The sequence below is a fragment of the Micropterus salmoides genome, unplaced genomic scaffold, assembly GCF_014851395.1.
Source record: "Micropterus salmoides isolate LMB-PRFRI ecotype aquatic unplaced genomic scaffold, ASM1485139v1 Ms_hic_scaffold_12, whole genome shotgun sequence".
Classification (NCBI taxonomy): domain Eukaryota; kingdom Metazoa; phylum Chordata; class Actinopteri; order Centrarchiformes; family Centrarchidae; genus Micropterus; species Micropterus salmoides.
In genome coordinates this window covers 14,057,711-14,079,947 of record NW_024040263.1, presented here as the reverse complement: position 1 = coordinate 14,079,947, position 22,237 = coordinate 14,057,711, and the positions used below count along the sequence as shown (strand labels likewise).

The 22,237-nt window shown below is 41.3% G+C and overlaps 1 protein-coding gene, 1 long non-coding RNA gene and 1 pseudogene across 2 annotated transcripts; 1 reads left to right on the top strand and 2 right to left on the bottom strand.

Annotated features, from left to right (window-relative positions):
- Positions 1–4,406, bottom strand: part of LOC119899301 — a 16,056-nt pseudogene extending 11,650 nt beyond the window's left edge.
- Positions 4,407–5,187: 781 nt separating this feature from the next.
- Positions 5,188–16,555, top strand: ptpn9b (protein tyrosine phosphatase non-receptor type 9b). Its single transcript, XM_038713513.1, is given in 14 exon segments — positions 5,188–5,220; positions 7,681–7,824; positions 8,310–8,399; positions 8,667–8,791; positions 9,605–9,710; positions 9,837–9,908; positions 9,910–9,948; positions 10,043–10,953; positions 11,148–11,244; positions 11,921–11,990; positions 12,139–12,217; positions 12,807–12,957; positions 13,153–13,360; positions 13,834–16,555. Coding segments are annotated over 14 exon segments (2,349 nt in total). The 3' UTR covers positions 14,058–16,555.
- A 3,873-nt stretch (positions 16,556–20,428) lies between these two features.
- Positions 20,429–21,715, bottom strand: LOC119899107. Its single transcript, XR_005443715.1, has 3 exons — positions 21,306–21,715; positions 20,789–21,053; positions 20,429–20,547 (listed from the first exon to the last, which is right to left on the bottom strand). It is a non-coding gene; the product is annotated as an uncharacterized LOC119899107 (long non-coding RNA).
- Between the last annotated feature and the right edge of the window lie 522 nt (positions 21,716–22,237).

Here is a 22,237-nt window from a genome sequence, read left to right as displayed (position 1 = left end):
CTACAGAGACAAACATCTTATTTATAGACTATAAACAGTATTGGTTCAGTGTGCACTTTGTTTCAGTTAGGAAGTTGTGTGAGTGTGTTCACCAGCATGGTGGAAGGCCACCCCCATTGCACATCCGCTGGAGGATGGGTCTAAACCGGCGGTGTTCGTCTCAACTGGGCTAGGACATCCAGTAGTCCCTCCCGATCCGACACACTGGTCGAGGCTCTGCTTGGCCTGACAATCTGAAAAAATGAGACCAAAATTTAGATTACGGGATAAGTTCTTGTTCAGCGTATCAGCTTAACATGACTCTCAACTGAAGAACCCTGTAATATCCTCAATGCAACCAAACAAGCTTTAGTTTGACTTCACTTTTAAATTTAGTATGCACAAAAAGTAGATAATTTTGAGAGGAATTTAAATTCCAGGTACCAGCATGACTGAGGCAGAGAATTCTTGGCGATGCCGTCCGCCAGTTCTCGCACCAGTTCTTCGAGGGGCAGAATAGAAGCACAGAGTGGGCCTCTCTCACAGTCTCATAGCACAGGCTCACTATGTGGTCATCGTCACCCTTTATGACCACCATACATACACAGTTATATTACTGGTCTTGAGAGAGTAGGAATCACTCCGCACACTGGCTAACATCTACACTCAGTTACCTTAATGTGCAGAGCAGGAGTGAACTGCCGCACCACAGAGAGGCTCTTGTCGTAGATGTTGCAGCCCACCTTGAGATGCTCCTGCAGGGGTACAGGTCTGTAGTCTGTCTGGTAAAGCTCTGCGCCTAGCCAGCTAGCCAGGAGGGAGAGGTTAGGCAAGGTGGCGCTCATACCTATGATCTGTACACCCCTCAGAGAGAGACCTGTAGAATGAGTTTTACAGATTTGTAGATGTAGGAGAGCAACAGGATTTTTAACAGTGTAGCTGTTCACACTAACGGATACAACCCAGTGGTATTCTGCTTCTGTGCAATGTAGGGATTTTGGTAAGAGCAGTTCTAGTAGGTATCCTCTTCCAGAATCTCCAACCATATGCAACTCATCCACACAACCATACCTAATGTACAAATATACACACAAATTCAAATGCATACTGTATGTTTTTAGACTCAAGGAATGAACTTTATCCTTGGTATATTTACCTAGTAGACCCATACAGTCCTCTTCAATTAGTCTGTTAATGAGGGAGTTGGCTTTTTCTATCGTGCAAACAGCCACAGCTAGCTGCTGTGAACCCTCCAGCAGCTGAAGTGCTGCCCATATATCCCTCACACGAACTCCTGCCTCTTCAAATACCCTACAAAAGGCCAGATATATAGGTCTGTTAGATGGAGATACTGTAGATATACTCCCACATTCACACAACACAATGTAAGTAACAACATGCATGTCGTTTTTCCCTGTCCACCTCTCCTCACCTGAAGGTAATGCATCTTCTCTTTCGCCACAGAGACAAATGGCAGAATGAAGAGAGCTTTTCTTTTAGTCTCCAACACTCGCTTCAACATCAGCAGCTCTGACCAGAGTTTTTCCAGCACTGGTCGGAGCTGAAAAGGACAGAATTGAAAGCAGATGCTGACCTAACAGTGACTGACTCCTTGATCACTTTGTAGAGAGTAAAGATGGAAGCGCTCCGAGGCAAATTTATGTTATCGGGCTATATAAATAAACTTAAATTAACTTGACTAGAGAGTGTTTCTTACCAGAGTACACCAGGTTACCTCCCTGCAGCACCTGTCCCCAGTGAGGCACTGAGCCTGCCATTCGAACATGTGAGTCACTCCGTGTTTCTGGTAGCGCTCCAGTACAGGTTTTGGTAGCCCCAACTGGTAGCAGCAGCTTTTCAGCTTGCCCCGCGGGAGCACCAAGGCAATGCCTACAGTAGAGCACAAATAAAGAACTCCTTTTACACTTCAAACTGGTGTGGTGGCAGGGTACATAAACTAATGTCAGATATAAATGTTATTTAGTTTAACGATACAATCTGGACATAGCTGCAAAGATATAGTGCAAGGCTATAGTGGGTAACTGCCCCAGGACCCCAAAAGCTCCAGGTTTTACAGCAAGTTCACTGGTCTGTGCCACTGCCTTTTATTAGATTAAATGAAGCTATTTATTCATGTCTTGCATTGCAATATTTTATCTAATTTAATAAAATTGAATTTCTGTTTTATTCTAGTCTTTAATCCATTAATTTTTATGCAAAGCACTTTGAATTGCCTTGTTGTTAAAGGTACTATGCAAATAAACTTCTGCATTTCTTTGAGATAATTAAATTGAAATCTGGTTTGGAAAAACACTAAACACAGTATGAACTGACATGATGAACCTAGAAGTGGGTCTAGGGGCGGCTGTGGTTCAGGAGGTAGAGCGGGTGGCTGTTAATCGAAGGTCGGCGGTTCGACCTGGCTCCCCCTGGTTGCGTGTCGAAGTGTCCTGCAAGATACTGAACCCCGATTTGCCCCTGGCGGCTATTCCGCCAGTGTATGAGTGAGTGTGATGTTAGTTTTCCGTTTGAGCACTTAGGCTCAGTGTATGAATGTGTGTGACTGGTGAATGCAGATGTAGTGTAAAAGCGCTTTGAGTGGTCGAAAAGACTAGAAAGGCGCTATACAAGTACGGAGCATTTACATCTTTCTTTGTTACCTGACCTTGAACTCCTGTCCTGAAGAGGGTCCTTGTATTAAATCAAATTTTAAGACCTTCATTATTTCCATTTTGCACAAAGTTTAACCACAGTATTTCTACACGAAAATAGTGTTCCAGTGTAGAAAAACTGCATGCAGAGCACGAAGTGGGATGAAAGGGCCAGTTAATAGGGCCCCAGCTGCTAGTTTTGCCCCATGACACTCTGGCAGGTTAATCCAGCAATAACTAGTGTGAAAGGCGTCATAACACAGAAAAACAATGTTAGAAAATATTTGCCACAACTTCAATTATTTCACCTGGCTAGGTAAAGTGTCACTCAGAGTACTGAGGTCTAAGCCGCTGGGGACTGTGAGCACAGAAGCGGACTGATTCTGTAGTGACTGCTGCAGTTTGGCCTTCTTCGTGGCCGCTGCGAGGCGGGAGGGGCTGAACAAGATGTAGTCCCTGGATACATCCAGAGGTGGATAAGCATTCATATTTTGCCCACTTTTGTCATCACTACGAGGGCAGCTCTGTCTTCCGGATGCAAGTTTCTGCCTACTGAAACATACAAAGTAAAAAAAATTGTTAACAGACAAGTACAGATGCAGATAGTAGAAACAATAGTCAAACTGGGCTGTAAAGTGTAGGTTAAGACTCACTCGGTGGTGCCACCTAGTTGCTGACGTTTTTTTATTTCTTGACTGGATAGCCCATTGATGCAGGCAGAGGCATGCAATGACTGGATGTTTCCGGCACCCCTCTGAGCATGCTCCGCTTCCTCCAAGTCCTCACTGAAGAGAAGCCTCTGTGCAAGGTCTTTGCAGTCAGCTCTCCGTCCAGGTCTCTTACAATCACCACTACGCCTACAGACACTCTCCTGGGTGCTTGGGGCTCTGTGGTGTCCCGCGGGCTGATGTGCTCTGTCACTCTCCCTCTTATTGTCTGCAACTGGTGCAAGGGACCGTAAAGGGACAGAGTCAGCTGATGATGCTGGGCTTTCCTGTGCATCTCTGTTTACTGCTGTTGGAAAAGCAGGCTTCACGGGGTCTACAGCATCCAGCACCTGAAGCATCTCTTCATCCAGCGCTAATGTGGATTCTCCCAGCGGAAACACTGCTCCTCCACCCTAAGATGGAGATTAATGCAGGTCATTTCTGACCTATGTAGGTGTGAAAGATGACAAAGAGACGAGGAGGAAAAACTCTCTCTCAAGTGGTTACACTCACCATGAGGCTATCCCTGCTGGTGTTTGTTTTGCCTGACAGGTAACCTGTTTTCTGCGACAGTCTCTCTCCATCTTGTGGCTCATCGGGAGCTTGGAAGCTGTGCACAGAAAAAAGTATGTTCACCACAGGTAAGACAGATAGAAACGTCACACAGATTGGAAGACGTCTCTACGCAACAGAAGGAATCTGGTCCTAATTCTTCTAAATCTCCCCACAGCATAAATTAAGTCAAACTGTGACTTACTTTCTTTTCTTCTTGATCTGGTGCTGCCCCATATAGCTTTTCTTTTTCAGAGAAGGACCCGAGGTGCTCATACTGAATAAGTTGTGCTGTGTTTGACAACGCGTGAGTAGGTGGATGTAAATTAACATGACATTGGTTTGACTCTTGACGCAAGTTTATAAACTATATTTAACAATGTGTATCAAAGGTAAGGGAGCGAAAACAAGCGTCGCAGTGGAAGTGATTATTTTGGTTGCTAAGTATAAACATTTTCTTTCTGCTGAGCAGCGATGCGAACACATCTGAAATCAAAAAGTCCGCCGGTGCGCCGCCCACAATTCGACGGGAAACAAGGTACGAATACAAAAGTTCCTATGCACCACCACTGTTCCTAGACAATTCCTAGAATACTACTACCACCAAGTAATACTAATTTTAATAATACTAAATGTATTGTCCTTTAGTTAAATGTTTGGATGAATACAGAGTTGAACAACAGTTTGTGGTTAAATAAAATAGCGGTAAACATTGTATCGATGGATGAATAATGTTTTTACAAGTTGCCTATTAATAAAATGTCAATGAAATCATAAGCTTTAGACTGACTAAACTGTTCTAAAGTGTTTATAAACTGTCCAGTAAGTGCGGTAAATTGTATGGTTAAATACAGAGAGCTGGTAATATGTGTAAATCATAGACTGTATATGGTGTAAATGCATAAATAAATCTATAGTAAGTAAAAAAAAAAAAAAAAAGAAGAAATATAATACAGATTTTGAAGTGTTTGTGGTCAAATCAAATGTGATTCATCAATCCACAACATGTATCTTATGATAACATGTGTGGACAAATAAATCCGTGTATCATTCTCCCTTAACTTTATCATGGTGCATAACGACAATCAACACTTAAAGAAATCAGTGTTTGGTCATTTTTAACCTTCACACTTGGTCGAACATGATTTTTAGCGTCTAGTTTATTGTCAGTAGCACACTGCATTGATAAATCCTGTCGGGCAATGCTTGTGGGCGGGGCCTGGGTGTCTGTCTCGGGGTGTAGGGCGTGAGTGAGCGGCTGGTGGGCGCGCCCGCTGCGACGTTGCGGAGGCTTCAAGATGGCGGAAGCCCTGACAACTCAGGAGCAGCTGGTAAGGGTCTCTTTACGGACTTTTCCTCATCTTTCCATTAGGTTCAGCGTGTACACGTGTCACCATCAGTTTCTTCTGTAAGCGGCGGTGTTTCCCATATATTTAGTCACGGTGATTGTCCCCGTGAACGATGCGGTGTAGTAAACAGCCCTGGCCCGTTAGCACCCTCCTGAGTCTAGTGACTCCGGTGTGACTGACAGCAGTTAGCATGTGTGTTAGCATGATGGCGCTTGCTAGTAGTAGTAGTAGTAGGGCTCACTTAACCGGCTTTGTATCTCGAATACTCGCTCCCTTGACAACCCAGCTTTACGTGTACCGCATATCTATGTTCATGTCGCTGATTTAAGTAGATATACGTCGTTACCTATGATTTGCCCCGTAAATGCGGCTTCAAGTGTCTTTAAAGCTATCGTTAGTCATCCAGCTGCCACATGTAACCTAGCTGCTGGCTAATGCTAATAGCTATTGTTGACTTGCAGGGATTTTCCTCGACAGCGATCTTGCTAGACTCTAAATATCATGTTGGACCAAGTGGGAAGGTTTAAAAAGACCAAACACTGATTGCTGTAAGTGGTGATTGTCATTATGCACCATGACAAAGTCAAGACAGACCAAGACGCTAGTGTTTGCAACGAGCTAGCTAGCAGTAGTCTGCTCTCCGATTTACGATTCACAGAAGTGGTCCTCCGGTTCCTAGCATTGTTGTTGCCATCACTTTCTAGTAAAGGGGATGGGCCTGACATTGATAGCAAACCCTCAAATGTCACGCAGCAATTGTGATGACAGCTTCATTGTATAGCCGCTTGTTTTATCTGCCGCATTTATTCACAAAGTTAACGGATCACTAAGCTATGTTACAGAACACGCTTGTAACTGCTCCCCAGATTTGCCGATGTGTCTTTGGTAGTGAACATGCCCTTTCCCAGATTCAGTAACGTCCATCGATTTACTGCCCTGTCCACTTGCTGTATAAAACGTTTGCAGTTTTAGCTCGCCGATGAAATTAACGACTTGATGTGCTTGCAACCATCCTGGTGCTGATGTTCAGTTACTGGTGGTAACATACAGTATATCCTAACTGTGAGACTTAAAGGTACCCTCCCTGACTTTGTTTTATAGTTTCCCCAAATCCAAAAATGTTATCCCAGCTTGCTGTTGGCCATTTACAAACATGTTTTGGCAACTTCAACTTTGATTTTAGAGCAACATTTATGGTAACTTACATTAACTCTCTTCAAGGGAGGCTACATTTAAATCACACATCACTAGATTCATTACTTGAAAATTATGATAAAATATACTACCAGTAACTGAATGCCAGCTTGAGGGTTGTCGAGGGCATTAAATTGTAACCTTTGGTGTAAGTATGTTTGTCTAATTTTATCCCTCGCATCTCTTGTCTCAATTGAAATGCCAGGACCAGGTGTACGTTTCTCGAACATGTGTGCATACACTTTGCAGCTTCAATATGTGTTCAGTCACAGCATTGCACCCACAGTGCATTCTTGCCACAGAGTTCAGACTACGTCACATCCTGACAGTCTCAATCATTTGAAGTGCAAGTGCTGTGACTGTATAAATGTAGTTAAATAAAAATATATACTTTTTTGTGTATGTTCATTATTGTGCTGATGACATGGTTCCATACACATATGTTAGGGTTTCCCACAGTGAGATATTGCAGTGGTATGCCACATGACTTTCAACAAAGACCACCTATCCAGGCCTGGCATCATAAAATTAATATACTTTCCCCATTGTGGTTAATGAATTACTAGTGTCTGTCATGAAATAAAACATTTGCAGGTAGAAGAAGAGCAGGGGTCACACAGCAAATGCCATATATTTAAGTGTGTATAATAGTGCTTTATCTTTTAACAAAATTGCTCATGAGCTCATGAGATTTTTCTGCATTCTTCTTCTTTGTGCTATGAGTGGGTAGATTCCAGTTTTGTATATAGCTAAACTGTTGTACCCATTCATAAGACTCTCCTTGTGCTGGTTACATATTTGGAGGACAGTTGCGGCTCACTTGGGTGAAAACAAGCTGACTGTTGTCTCTTCCTGGCATATGAGTGCTCTCATCCAAAGCATCTTCCAGGGCCCCAGCATGCTGCTGCCGTCTGTATCACACATTTTTGTAACTTTGGCAGGCAAAGAACAAAAAGGCTGAGGAGGGCCGACAGACTCACGCGTTTCTTTGTCATGTCAGTTGTAATTCCTGTCTTCTCTCTTTCCTATCAGGTTCTCCTCCTCTGGTTATACCCCTTCTGCACAATTTTGTTTTCTGCCGCTAATAGTTTAGGTGTTCAGTGTCTTGCTCAAGGACACTTTGATGCTCTCTCGAACCAAGAACCTTCCAATTACTAGACGGCTACTCTACCTCATGAGCCATGCCTCCCACTCACACACTAACACCTCACCTTTTTGTCTTCCATCAACTTTCTGATGTTTGTCCAGGCTGTGGAGGAGTTCCTGAGTGAGGTGCGTAGCAGGGAGCAGCCTCACAGTGCTGGGTTCGTCTCCCAACCTACCGCTGTAAAGTTTCTCATGGCCCGCAAGTTTGACGTCTCCAGAGCCATCGACCTCTTCCAAGCATACAAGGTACAGCAGCGCGTTGCTTGGGGACAAAACCGAGATGACTGTTTAGCAGACATGCTAACAATGTCCTGCCCCGTTCAGTTCTAAATATCAACGTGCTGTATGGGGGGAAAGTCAGTCCACAGTCTTCTTTGCAGACCCATACAGGAGGTGGACACAATATCATGAACACCCATAAAATCCTAATGAAAACAAAAACATAAGCAACAAACAAAACCATTGCTAACCCAATTGTTTTATGTTTAATACTGACTGAAGACAAGTGCTGTATTATACTGTTGCTATATATATATATATAACCTTTAAAAGCACAATCGATGACAAAAAACAAGTGTTAGAACCTGTTCCAGTTTGATTTACAGACTAACACTAGACAACAACCACATTCAAGTTAAAATTTTGATGCTGTTTGTGTACATGCTGTTTTAGCTGCAAGCTGATGACGTCCCCTCTTCTCTCCTGTCTCTAACATCATGCATCAAAACTAGAACACAAGAATCAAAGAGGGCATCATCAATATCAACCCTGACGAGGAGCCCCTGCGCTCTGAGCTGCTGAGTGGCAAATTTACAGTCCTGGTGAGTGTTGAAGCAATTATGATCCACATTTCACAAAGTAACTGCGGTTTATCATTTCAGTATTACACCCCAGGATACACGTAAAATGGTGCACACCCTAGTCATTAAAGAAGAATTTTGTGTGTTTGTGTATGTGCACGTCAGTCTGCACATTTGTTTTTGCACATAATCATAATTTCTAGCTGCCCTTTCTCACAAATCATATAGAATACAAACACTCTGGATTTGCAAAGGTGTGTATAAATAACATGTTAATGTTCCTACCAGCCTGGCCGTGATGCAAAGGGTGCTGCTTTGGCACTCTTCACTGCTCGTCTCCATCGGCCAGATGTCACCACCCACAAAGCTGTGCTGCAGGCCATCATCTATCAGCTGGACAAAGCCATAGAGAGGTGATGCCTAACCCAGTGGTTCTTAACCTAGGGGTCCCGGGGGTCCCAGGGGGGTCGCGAGAATGCTGCTATAGACACAAAAATAGAAAAAAAATAACTAGACGTACTGTAGTTGTGAATGGAATCACATTGGGTGGACACTGTAAATATTTTGCACTGTTTAATCCAGCAGGTGGCGGTAATGCCAACCGCTATAAAACGACAAAGAAGAATCAGGCCCCGATCAGACAGAAAGCGCTTTGCTGGTTTGAAAACCTGAGCAAAGCACTGCGTTTTTTTAATGTTGCTAGGCAACCACTGAATCAGCTGTCCTGTCAGTGTAATCAAAGATTATAGCACCAGCGATCTGTAATCTTAAGTAATAACGAAATATTTTCAACTTCAAAAAGGGTTCGGACTGCCAGAAAGTTTAAGAACCCCTGTCCTAACACTTTATTCATACATACATACACGCAGTTTGTACCTTGTTGTTGTGGTTCACTTGCTCGTTTCATTTTGTCATCATTCATTTCTTCCCTTTTCTGTTTTACATTTTTCAATGTAGACTTTACTTTCTAAAGGCACTAGTGACTTCTCGCTATGAGTGGAGTCAGGTCCCCAGATAGTGTTGGCCACTTTTGTTGTCCCCAACATGAGATTTTTATTTGTTTTCCTATAAGCACCTGGATAAAAAAAAAAGAAAGCCACATGCCTTTATTTATTTTTTGAAGTTTATCTCAGGTATAGTTTATGAAATTATAATGTGTGTGTTATGGCTTCTTTTGACCATCCTCCTCTGCTTTTAATTTGAAAATCTTGTTTATTTCCCCCCAGTGCACAAACTCAAAGAGACGGGCTCATATTTATCTACGACATGACCAACTCCTGCTATGGCAATTTTGACTATGAGCTCTGTGTCAAGATCCTCAATTTGCTCAAGGTGAATATAAGGAACGTCCGCTGCTCTCTCTGATCTGCCTGCCTTCAAGTTTTTGGTGTCCAAATGGTCTCTGAAATTTTATAACCCTTTTCATACTTTTGTCTGTCTGGCGTTTGTGTTTACTAGGGTGCATTTCCAGCTCGTCTAAAATGTGTCTTCATTGTGTCATCACCTCTTTGGTTTCGAGCACCTTTTGCCCGTTCTCCGCCTATTTGTACGCGAGAAGCTAAGAGAAAGGGTATGTAGGTCTGTTTTCATTTGGAGTTATATCATAGTATGCACGTTGTTTAGTTGATGTTTGAAATATGTCTTGTTTTTTCTTCTTTCACCAGGTGTGCACTGTGAAAGCTCATGAGTTGGCCAGTCACATCCCAGTGTATTCCCTCCCTGAACACTTGGGTGGGACATCCCAGTATAGCCACGTGGCTTGGATCCAGTCCTGTGTTAATATACACACAAACACTGTTGAGGGTGACAAACAAGAACATGACACACACGACTGTGTGGGAAGCCTGCTGCGCTCCTACAGCTTAGAGTGCAGCAACACAAGCGCAGGCGCTACACTGTCCCACACCCATATAAACTCACAGTTAGGTTCTGAGCTAGCCGTGGCTAACTCTAACTGCTACGATGATAGCAATGCTAATCCAAACAACCACTGCGGTGTGGTGGAGGGCAGGACTGGAGGCCCAGGACAGTATCAGCAGAGCCCACAGTCTACTTCAAACAGGCCGCAGGGGAACCACCAACACTGGAACGGCTCAGCAGTGAGCAGGGCCAACGTGGCCGTTAGTGGCTGTAGCCCCAATGCTAACATTAATGGTCGTGGCCGCCAGGCCCCTCCCCAGTCAGACACGCCCCCTGACACACCGCTTTCCCAGAAGGGTTGTGGGGATACGATTGACGGCATGGTAACAGACTCTAACCGTAGGTCTCAGAATGAGGGTGTAAAGGAGGAGGACGAGGAGGATGGTGAGGAAGAGGAAGGTGTACCGCCGTTGCCCCAGAAGTCTTTGCCTCGCCCCCCACAGCAGCTTTCCTCCCAGTCCCCGCCCCTGTCTTCGTCATGGGGTCCTGAGGATGAAGACCACTGCATGGAGGTGTCTGTTCACATGCCAGAGCAGGGAGGCATGACGGTGCATGACCTGGTGGAGCATGTGAAGCGAAAGAAAAAGAAGGGGATCTATCAGGAGTATGAGGAGATCCGTAAGGAGCCTCCAGCAGGCGCCTTTGACTACTCCAAGTAAGAGGGGAAAACATTCTGTCCATTTGGCTCCTTTTTTTTTCGGTGCCTTTCTGTCTCTCTGCTGGCCACTTGTTTTTATTTTCAGTTTCTCTGTTCCAAGGTGAAGGAAAATTTCATGACGGTTAACACATCAACCCGCTATTATAAGTCTGTCGTGTTACCTCACATTGTATTCAATTCTGCCTTTACAGAAAACTGTCCAATCAGATAAAGAACAGGTACAGTGACGTTCTCTGCCTGGATCAGTCACGAGTGCGACTCTGCCAGCTCTGTGATGACGAGGATGAGGTGATACTTAATTCATCAATCTGTTCTCTCTTTCTCTTGTTTTAATGAACTCTGGATTAATTTCATTCGCAAATGTTCTCTCAAAGTTATGTTAAATATTGCACGCATCAGCAAATGATTGGCTGTAGACATAAATGTGGAGAATTGGTGTTGCTTTACCAGTTATATTAGATTTGAGTGTCTACATTTTGGGTATGTTCTTTGTGGTGTCATCCCCTGCTTTTATCTACTGTATCTGATATATGTGATTGGAAAGTAGAGTGATTTACCGTCTCTGTGGGTTTTGTGTGGTTTAAAGGTGAGGCTTGTTTGCTTTAGGCAGCCTGGGTCTTATTTTTGTAAAAATGAGCACAGTGTTATCGTAACAGATACCAATAATGGCTAAAAATATGAATAGAAGACCAGGTTGTAAAAAGTATTTCAGACAAAATAATGGCTTTAGAAGAAATGTTGGTAAAATTAATGAATCTGCTATGGAGGAATAATGTATTTTATATATTGACATTTTAATGTGACTCCAGTCTACATTTCTAACCTAAGTATGTGACTGGCCTAAAAATAGGATTTGGGGAACCCACTTATTAATAGTAATGTTCAGTGTCCTCCTACAGGAGGCAGTAAATGCAACCACCACCAAGCAGTACATCTCACCTCTCTTCTGCTTTGTGTTTCACAGACATCAGATTACATTAATGCCAGTTTCATGGATGGGTACAAAATGACCAATGCCTACATTGCAACTCAGGGTGAGCAGCAACTACTCTTCTACTCCTTATTATCTTTATATAGCCCTCCATGCCATATACACTTTTTCTGCTCCAACACTACTTAGTCCCACCTTATTGGGATATAGTTTGGTGTTGCCATGACCTGACAGACTTTTGTGTCCCTCAGGTCCTTTGCCAAAAACCTTTGGTGACTTCTGGCGCATGGTGTGGGAACAGATGGTACTTATTATTGTCATGACCACCAGGTGAGACTCCTTTATATCTCAGATTTATTTATTTATTCAGTTGTGTGTTACAGATGGGGTTTGTATATAGAAGTGGTGTTCAAAAATTGATACAGCAATGTATCGCTATACTTTTTTCCATGATACTGTATCTATATTCCAGCCCATCTTATTGATACATAAATGATAGTGCTTTGAGTATTAGCTCAATGCTAACATATAATTGGAATCTCCATTAACATGCTAACAGACATTAGCATTGCGATAATATAGTCTAACATTAACTACACATTTTGCATGCTTAACATCCTAAAAGACTGAAAAACGTATGCTGCAGAATTGTGCAACAATTTGGACTTATAGTAAATAAAGAGAGAGAACCTGTACTGAACCTTTTCACAGGCATTTTGTATTAATTGTTAGACAGATATCGTGATGAATCATTTTAGGATTGTCTTGCAATATACTGATTATTGCAGAATTGGTGTATCATGATATTATCGGTATCATGAGCCGTGTATCATTTCATGAGGTACCCTGTGATTCCCATCCCTAGTCCTTGATGGGCTTATGATGAGATTAAAAAGATGTGAAATTTTGTGTGTCTCAGGGTGGTAGAGCGTGGGCGTGTCAAGTGTGGTCAGTACTGGCCTCTTGAGGAGGGCAGGACTGAGCAGCATGGATACTTCTTGGTCAGGAACACACACATCCAGGTGTTTCAGGACTTCAAACTCTCCCACCTTGAACTTTACAACACACAGGTAAGTCACTCCGACTGCATATCTTCATGACTTTGGGGGGGGGTACTTAAAATTCTAATAAGATTACTTGACATGACCCTGATGACTCTAGATTGTTGGATTGCTTTTGTCAGTGGAATCTCTTAAATTTCTAAGATATCCCCATTACATGTAATGTGTTGCTCTATTCTTTAAACCTTTGTCACCTCTCCTTAGTCTGGAGAGAGACGGGAGGTGTACCACTACCTCTATGTCAGCTGGCCAGACTTCGGGGTGCCCAAAAGTGCTTCAGCTATGTTGGACTTCCGTGAGCATGTGCTTCGGAGGAGGGAGGCTGCAGTCCAGAGCCTGGGATCCAGTTGGACGGGGCCTCCAGGGGGCCCCCCTGTGGTTGTGCACTGCAGTGCCGGCATTGGCCGCACAGGTAAACATAGCTTTATGAGTGGACATTTTATTAGATAAACCTGTGTTTATTTAAAGACATTTTTCCTTTACGAGGTATGTGGCTTTGTTCTGGCATGTTATATTGGTGTTGCTGTAAAACAAAACAAAAAATTTCATGTAAAGACGTGTAACTGAAGTAGACTGGGTATCATTTTAAGTTTTGCAATGCAAGCCCGGTCACCTGAGTTCTGGTAATAATAGAAAAACTATTTTCTATTCACTTTTTATGTAATTTTATTTATGTAACATTTCTACAAAACCCATTTTTTCATTTAACATAACAAGCCCCCGATGCTGAAAAAATCCTAGAGGAAACACTGCTAGAGTTTTAGATTTTCCCGTGGTGTTGTCTGTATTGTCCAGTCTTTTGTGACCTAAGCATCTGCGCTTAATTGGGTAACGTTTTCTTGTGTAACTTCTCAATCTATGCCTTGGTCCCTGTTTCCCGACCAGGCACGTTCTGTACACTGGACATCTGCCTGTCCCGGCTGGAGGACATCGGCACAATAGATGTCTGTCAGACGGTGCGGCGGATGCGTACTCAGAGGGCTTTCAGCATCCAGACCTGGGACCAGTACTACTTTTGCTACACAGCAGTTATTGAGTATGCCCAGCGCAATGGGAAATTGAGCCCAGTGCAGTGGTCTGACTCAGACCTAGAGACTGACAGCGAGTGAGAGACACACAGAAGGATTAAAAAAAACAAAAAACAATGGTATAGCCAACCTCAGCCGAAGTAATAGGAACTAAAGAGTAAGGAATGACGTTTCAAAGTAGAGGAGGGAGATGACTCTTCTGCCATAAGAGACAAGGGATGGACATGTTGTTTTGGCTCTTGATGTAATGATGAAGACTCCCACAGTTGCTCTTCCTTCACATGAATGGATAGACAGCAGATTTGAAGAGCAGAGAAAAAGAACACAGGGAGTGGAGACTGCGCATTGCATCACTGATTGAGCAAGCTGTCCTGCCAATTTTCGAGCCCCTTTTTGTTTAGCAAACTACAGGGGGACTGCCCTGAACCTGTCTTGTTGACAATAGAGTTGTACGAGTTGTAGCATTTTTATATTACCTTGCACATGAGGAATGACAAACTTGAACTGTACCCTTTGAAGCCCTCCAAACCCAGTCTTCGTTCGTTTTTGCATTTCTTGTTCCTTTTCAACCCTGAACAACTCTGATCACAGATAAAATGTGAGGGGGTACGAAAAGGTGAAACTTGAAAACATTTTTTGTTTTGTGTTTTTATTTTTAAAGGAGAAATGGTTCTGCATGAGCAAATGGTCGTGACAATAGATCAGTGTATGAGCCATTTAGTCCATTTCCGTTTTATCTTTATTTTCCATGTCCTTTTTTTCTATGGTGCATTTTCTACGTGTGTTTCATATTTGTGCATATGTAGACTAACATTTCAAAGCCAAAGTCCTCACCCTCAATGCTTGGATGTACTCCTTACTGAGATATTATAGACTGAAGCCCATGTATATTCTTGTAACATACATTTATACGTTATTGTGCATAGTAACAACCTCTGAAAGAATAGCAAAAAAACCTTGTTTTAATATAATTGACATAACCTTGAGAAGAAGTATAGCGAGTCAGGCTATGACAAAATATAGAAAAGGGTTCTGGTATTAAAACTGATATCGTATTGTAAATCTGTGTGATTTGTCAGGTCTAACATTATCTTTACTGTTGGAGCGTTCTGAATGGACGATCTTAAGTAATTTGGCCTTAACTTGATTCACTGCCTCGTCGTTCTCAGACCTAAACCATACCTGAAACTGAAAACTTTTATTTACCCTTTTGTTCTTTCCCTTTTTGAAACGTATGCCCTCGATATCACAATTGTTGTTTGATTCTCGAGGCAAATTCTGCCTCAGATAATTGTGCCTTCAACTTTTCCTTAGCTTAACGTCTCGCTAGTGTAGTAATAACACCCAAACTAGTGCACTTGAATAGTACACATTGACTATGTGTCACACAGGACACACACATTTTGCCTATAGTCCTGTACATAGTACACTACTAATAATAACAAGACAGTAGTGAGTTACCTGGGACTAAGCTCTGGATTGAGACATGGCTATTCTTTTATCATTTGACCTCAGGGGGTAATTCTAGTGTATTTTGCCTAGTGTCAAAGATCCATTTCTGGGTTTGCCTCTGGTAAATTATCATTTAAGAAAAAACTATATCAACTTTATTTTGTATTTTTTACTGTATTGTATCTTACTATATTTATGTCTTTGTAAAACTTCTATAATATTGAAATCAGTGAATGTTGGTACGATGCTACAAAGAAAACAAACCAGTTATTGTATTTGATAAGCTGAACAAATCAGATGGGGAGTGAAGTATATTTTTTGTTGTTCACAATGAAACTTTGGTGGAAAACTTGCCATTGTATTTTCAGAACTGACTTGTATAAATGGTGATTGTTCAATTCTAGGAAGATTTGGGGGAGAGGGGGGACTGGGTGAAGCAAACGACTGTTTTTAGAGAGCGTATTGTAAAACTCTTCAGTAACAATTACATTAACGTCTTACTGTTTGGTACCCAATGCCAAGGACAAAACAAAAAATAGCTATGAAGAGGAAAAAATAGCAAAGTTAGCAAAGTGGTTGCCATTTCTGTTCACAAAATCCCAGCTTGTTGTCTGAAAAAATATATAATTGGACTGGATTAAGGTTTATCGGCATGGAAAGCGAGCCTTGAATGTTTTTGGGGTAATGGTGTCTAAGCAATTTTGTCAAGACAGACATGGATATTGTGAATGTGGACCCTGCATCCCTCAATGCCAAAGGCCCAGGCTCACCCTAAAGATTATTTTATTTTTTTTTGCTCTCACACATCCTCAACAGCCTACTAGCATGGACCTACCAGTGCAGCCTTGCATCCATGGACACAGAAAGACTCGGGAGCACCTTGGGAACATTACTTAAGATTATGTATAGCCACAAAATGGGAGTGTGTGTGTGTGTGTGTGTATGTAAAAAGAGTCTCAGTTCCCATGCTACTTTGAATTTGTTGAATGAGAAACCGAGAATGCAACGTGCATTTGTCATTGGTGTTCATCTAATGTTTCTTTCTGTGCTTTAAGTTCACGTGATTGAATTACAGCCTTTTACATGCTGTCATCAAGGCTGTCCCATTAAAGGTCCAGTGTGTAATATTTGAGGATCTATTGACATAAATGCAATATAAAGTCCATAACTATGTTTTCAGTGGTGTATAAAGGCCTTACATAATGAAATTAGGTTTTTATTGCCTTAGAACGAGCCATTTCTATCCCCTTACATGGACGTCACCATGTTTCTTCAGTAGCTGAAATGGACAAACTGCGCTACTGTCACTACGTTCTTCTATGATAGCACCACTATCAAGTATTTAATTATTTTTATTTCATGCCACTATGAAAGCACCATAATCTGACCGCAGGCCAGATATTATTGCTGGCGGGCAGTTTTGCCGAGGGTCCATAATAACAGAGAGAATTAATGTTGTAAAATGCCTTTGTAAACTTTAACTATTAGACCTATGTGGTTTAAAATGGACTGTGGTTCAGAAACAATAATAACATGGTTTTACTGAATAAGTGTATTCAACTATTTATTTTAGTTTTTGCTTAATGATGCTATTTGACCAACAATAGTGAAATGATTAATTACAAATATGTATTGACATTTAGGCTACCTCTCCTCCACTCTGTGGGGTGAGAGCCTGCAGGACTTAAAAATAAGGCAAAAACATTGTGTAACGTGTTTCAGCGTCGTCAAGGTAACGTGATAAAGTGGCAAAGTGCTGTTCTGTTCCCATTTACACCATTTTGAGCCCTTGCAGCTTTTTTTTTCTTCTCTTTATTAGTATAGCAGTATTAACAATGCAACATACAGGGATACATACAGTCTATGCATACAACACATAAAAGATACAAAGTTACATATAGCTAGGGGGGGCTACAAAAAAAGAGACAAATATGAAAAACAAAAAAGGACAAGAATATCACAGAAAGACCTTCAAATGTGTACAGATATTAAGTACCTTCAGAGCCTTTTTTTTGGAAGAGAAACCAATTGTTGTAAAATAAAGTTTAATTTCCTTCTTAAAGACTATAAATAGGGGGGGTTTTGTCTGTAAATTTGCATTTATGTATATGAAATTTTGCCAGAAACAAAACTAAATTTATTCTAAAATAATGGTCGCAGTGCAGCTTTTCATTACTGGAAACCCCAAAAACAACATTCTGCCAGAACAAGCAGAAACCTGGATATATATAATCAATAATAAATGTACATAAATCCTTCCAAAATTGTTTTACAAAAGTGCTGAACAGATGTAATATCATTTCTATATGAGTCTCACAAAAAGTACATTTAGGATCGATGTCCTTTTTAAACCTCTTCATGTAATACTTAGTGGGGTACACTCTATGAATAATCTTAAAGGATACTTCCTTAGTTTTGTTAATAAGTAAATATTCATGGGGCAACATCCAAATGTTTCTCCAGCACAGATCATTGACAAACTGATTCCAATAATACATGACATATGGAATAGAGACTATGTCTTGTTGGAACAAGGCACGAATAGCTCTGTTGTTACGTGGACGGGAAGAGAAGCAGACTTTTCCTACTGTATAGTCACCAGGATCAAATGCAGATACAACCTGAAGGTCAGGTCTATGAGCATTCCTGAACAATACAAGTACATCTGAAGGAATGGCATCCAGAACAAGAGCAAAGTCTCTGGGTGTTACAGGGATCCCATATAGATGTAAAAATTCCTGATAAGTAAGAAGAAAACCCTGCTCATTTAGAAGCTCTCTTACCAGTAAAATGATATTCCTGAACCAATATTCCAAGAAGAGGGGCTTGTTTTTATGCAGAATGTCACGATTGTTCTAGATATAATATCTGTGCAGAGAGAAATTATGTTTGTAAATTAAGGCCCATGACAAAAAGGCCTGCCGGTGAAAAGCAGAGAGCTTAACAGGTACTTTGTCAATATCATAATTACAAACCGGCCACCAAACATAGAGAATACATGATTGAAAAAGCAAACAGCATCTGGTCTATTTTCCGGCACACTTTGTCATCAAGATACAGGGACAGAGCAGCATAAGTCAGCCTAGATATTCCTTCAGCCTTAGAAATAAGGACTCGACCCTTTAGTGAGAAATCCCGCTGTAACCATTGATTTAGTTTTGTTTTGGTCTTTCTAATAATAGGGTTAAAGTTAACTAGGCCTCTGGATTTTTGATCCTTGAGGATGGTTATTCATAAGCACACACACAAGCAGTTCATTTTTAACTGGGATGCCACAATAAGAAGAGGTAAAACAGTTTTTAACAGCCATGAGTTTCTTGGACTTGGGAATAAGCCTTATTAAACTTTGAGTCATAGTGGGAGGGAGAGCATTTTTTTCTATACTTTCTATGAAGACCTCAAACAAGAAAGTAGTTAGATGTTCAGCAAATAACTTGTAAAATTCTGAGGTAATGCCATCAATTACGGGAGATTTGTTGTTTTTCAAGTGCCTAATAGACTCAGCAACTTCTTCAATGCGAATAGGTTCATCACATAGCATAGAGTCTGCCTCACTGATCATTTTAACAGTCTTCAGCGTGTCAAAGAAGAGATCTGTGGATTCCTGTGAAAAATGCGACCCATAAAGTGATCTATAGACATTACTACAGTATGTAGCAATGACTTTTGGATCATCCACTACCACACCATCAATGAGTAGTTTATGAATAGTGTTGTTAACATAATTAGGATTTATAAGCGGAGGTGATACGGGAAGTCTTTCGCAGCCATGTCTTGTCCGTTTTTACGAGAAGAACCTGTTGCTGAAGGTGGAAGAATAATTCGAAGAACTTTTCGAATTAATCGCGTATTGCGAGATAGACAGGATCCTTTAGCGCAGCGCGATAATATACTTATTGAGAGATATCGTTTTTCTCGTGAGGGTGTCATATACATCATAAATTTGTTGGAACCACACGTTAAAAGTTCGACTCGTCGGAGTCGGGCTTTAACAACGGCACAAACTGTGTGCATTGCCCTGAGATTCTTTGCGAGTGGCACGTTCCTTTACACTACTGGAGATGCGGAAAACTTGGGGGAAAGTGCTGTCTGTCGTGACATTCGCAAAGTGTATCTGGCACTCAAGCAGTTTTTAGGGGGTTTTGTGGTATTTCCAAGCCACTTCAGACCACAGGTTGTGAAGCATTGCAGGTACATTACAATTGTTAATGAAGATCATGCAACCATGATCATGCCAAAAAGTAGGACTTACAGTGTTCCTCAGGCTTCCCTAACGTGATTGGTGCCGTTGACTGCACACACGTCCCCATTAAGGCCCCACCAGGCCCCAATGAAGGGGATTTTGTGAACCGAAAGGGATTTCACAGTGTAATGTGCAGGTAAATTACTATTACAATTCTCAATATTCCAGATTAGTAATATATCAAATAATAAAAAAAATTAATCAAAGTATGCAGTTGACTGATTAAAAATATCTTAGATGGTGTGTGACTCAATGTCATACATCACAAATGTGGAAGCAAAATGACCTGGTTCTGTGCATGACTCCAGGATTTTCAGAGTCACATTTATGAACATTATTTGAACGTGGTAAGAAATTTTTATATCAAGCTCACTGTATGACATACATTTATTCTGAGCCTAACAAAACTGCATTGCCTGCAGGCAGTATTTTCTGACGCCATTCCCTGACCCAAACCCCGGACCACAAACCTGTTACAATGCAGCTCTAGCCAGGACAAGGGCACGCATTGAAATGACCTTTGGGCAACTAAAGGAAAGATTTCAGTGTCTGAAGGGTCTGAGGGTTGCACCTGACAGGGCCTGTGACATTATTGTTGCATGTGCCATTCTCCACAACATTGCCACCATCAGAAAGCCCTTTGTGGTGGAGGTGCAGCCTCATGATGACCTCCAGCCAGTGCACTTGGACCAACCTAGTGGCAGAGCTGCACGGGACAGAATTGTGGAACACCATTTTTGATTTTTTGGATTTTTTGTTTTTTTTACAAACAAAAACATTCATTAAATGAATAGAAGACAAGACAACATGCTTAGTTCCTTGATTTTTATTTCAATTATTCTTTGTCAAGAAAAGCCAGTGATGGTCATCTTTTGCCTGCAATAAGATATATTGTTATCCAAGGTCAGCAATAGTACTCCTTTTCAAGCAACTCAATCTCTAGTGCCAGTATTTTCTTCTTTAAGGTGTCAAGTTCTATTTCTCCCCTTAATTTTTTTCAGGTCAAAATACTAAATTTTCTGTTGTATATCCGTTTATATTGGGTACGGATATCACCCTGTGCCATTTTTGGATAAAAAGTAACAGAAATAAAAAGGAAATATACTACACTGCCCACCTCTGTATCACTTTGTGCTGTAGGCCTGTCTGGCCTTTCCTCCTGCAACTCATATTGCAGTCAGAAATTATATGTACACAACTATAAATTAAGCAGTTATTTATGCACTTACAAGTACTTCCTCCAAAGGACAGTCATCTGAGAGGGTTTCTTCACTGTGCTGTGCAAAAGAAACTAATGGCTAACTAAAAAAGTCCACTTACTGGACATGCTTCAGCCACCACTTGCTTGGGAACAGGTAAAAGTGTTGGTGTATTATGTAAAACTGCACAAAAGAGGAGAACACAATGGCATTAAAATGAACTACACTAGGAAAAAATGTGATCAATAACATAGTGCAAAAATATTTTTACATTAAGTTATGCAGTTTTCACCTTCACAAGTCAAAGCAATTCATCACTACTCAATTTTTTATCAGTTGAAATGACTGTACCAGCCATTTGGATTATAGGCATACTTAATTTAATGCAGCAACAAATTATTTACAGTGTAGCAAGATAATTTAAAACTCATTTACCAGTAATGAAGGTGTTGCTACTGGTCCCTGGCTTTTGGTCTAAGGAAGAGCTGCCCCCAGTGATGCCCTCCACAGTGGGTCTGTTCACATTTAAACCAAGGGCCAGCTCTTCTGCCGGGGTATAATGTGGGGGTGCAGGACCACTACCTGTTTTTTTCTGCTCTGCCTTTTTCTTGGTTGCTGTTCTAAACAGACAAACACATAATTTAACATTTATTTTGGTAAAAGAGACTAAACAGTAGAAGTAGAAAAGATTACCATTTTGAAGAATATTCTTGTATTTCACTTTTACTTGTTCCCATGTTCTAGTGGGTCCTGAGGTGGCTCTGACATTAAGCAATTATGAAATTATTAAAATACAAGAATATATACTGTAATAAGTGATAGAACCATAACATGGAGCACTTATGCATTTAATTTGTCTGAAACTTTTTGCCAGCCCTCTCTCCTGGCTTTTGCACACTTTGAAGTTTTCAAATTCTGTATATCCTTCTTGTCACGATCCTGTCCTGTGTGCTGTGTTTTCAGGTTTTCTTTTTGAGGGTTTGGGTTTGTAGCGGCTATTTAGTCTGTGTTTCAGTTCCATGTCTTAGTTCCCAGTCTGGTATTTATGTCGTAGTATTTACTCCTTGTCCTTGTACTTCTGTGTTGTGTTCTTGATCTGTTATGTAGTCTGTCTGTGTTTTGGGTTTCAGTCATGTCTGGTGTCTAGTTTACTCTGTGTGTTTGTGCTGGTTGGTCTGGTACTGTCTGTGTGTCTGGTTTTGTGGTTATCCACATCTTTAAGTTACTTAGTATCTGTCTTGTCTCGTATCTTAGTTCTTAGTCCTGTACCTTAGTTTATGTGTTAAGTGTTCACTCCCGGTCTGTGTACTTCTGTGTTTTGCCTATGTCTATCTGAGTTCTGTTTTATCATTGCTTCAGTCTGTGTT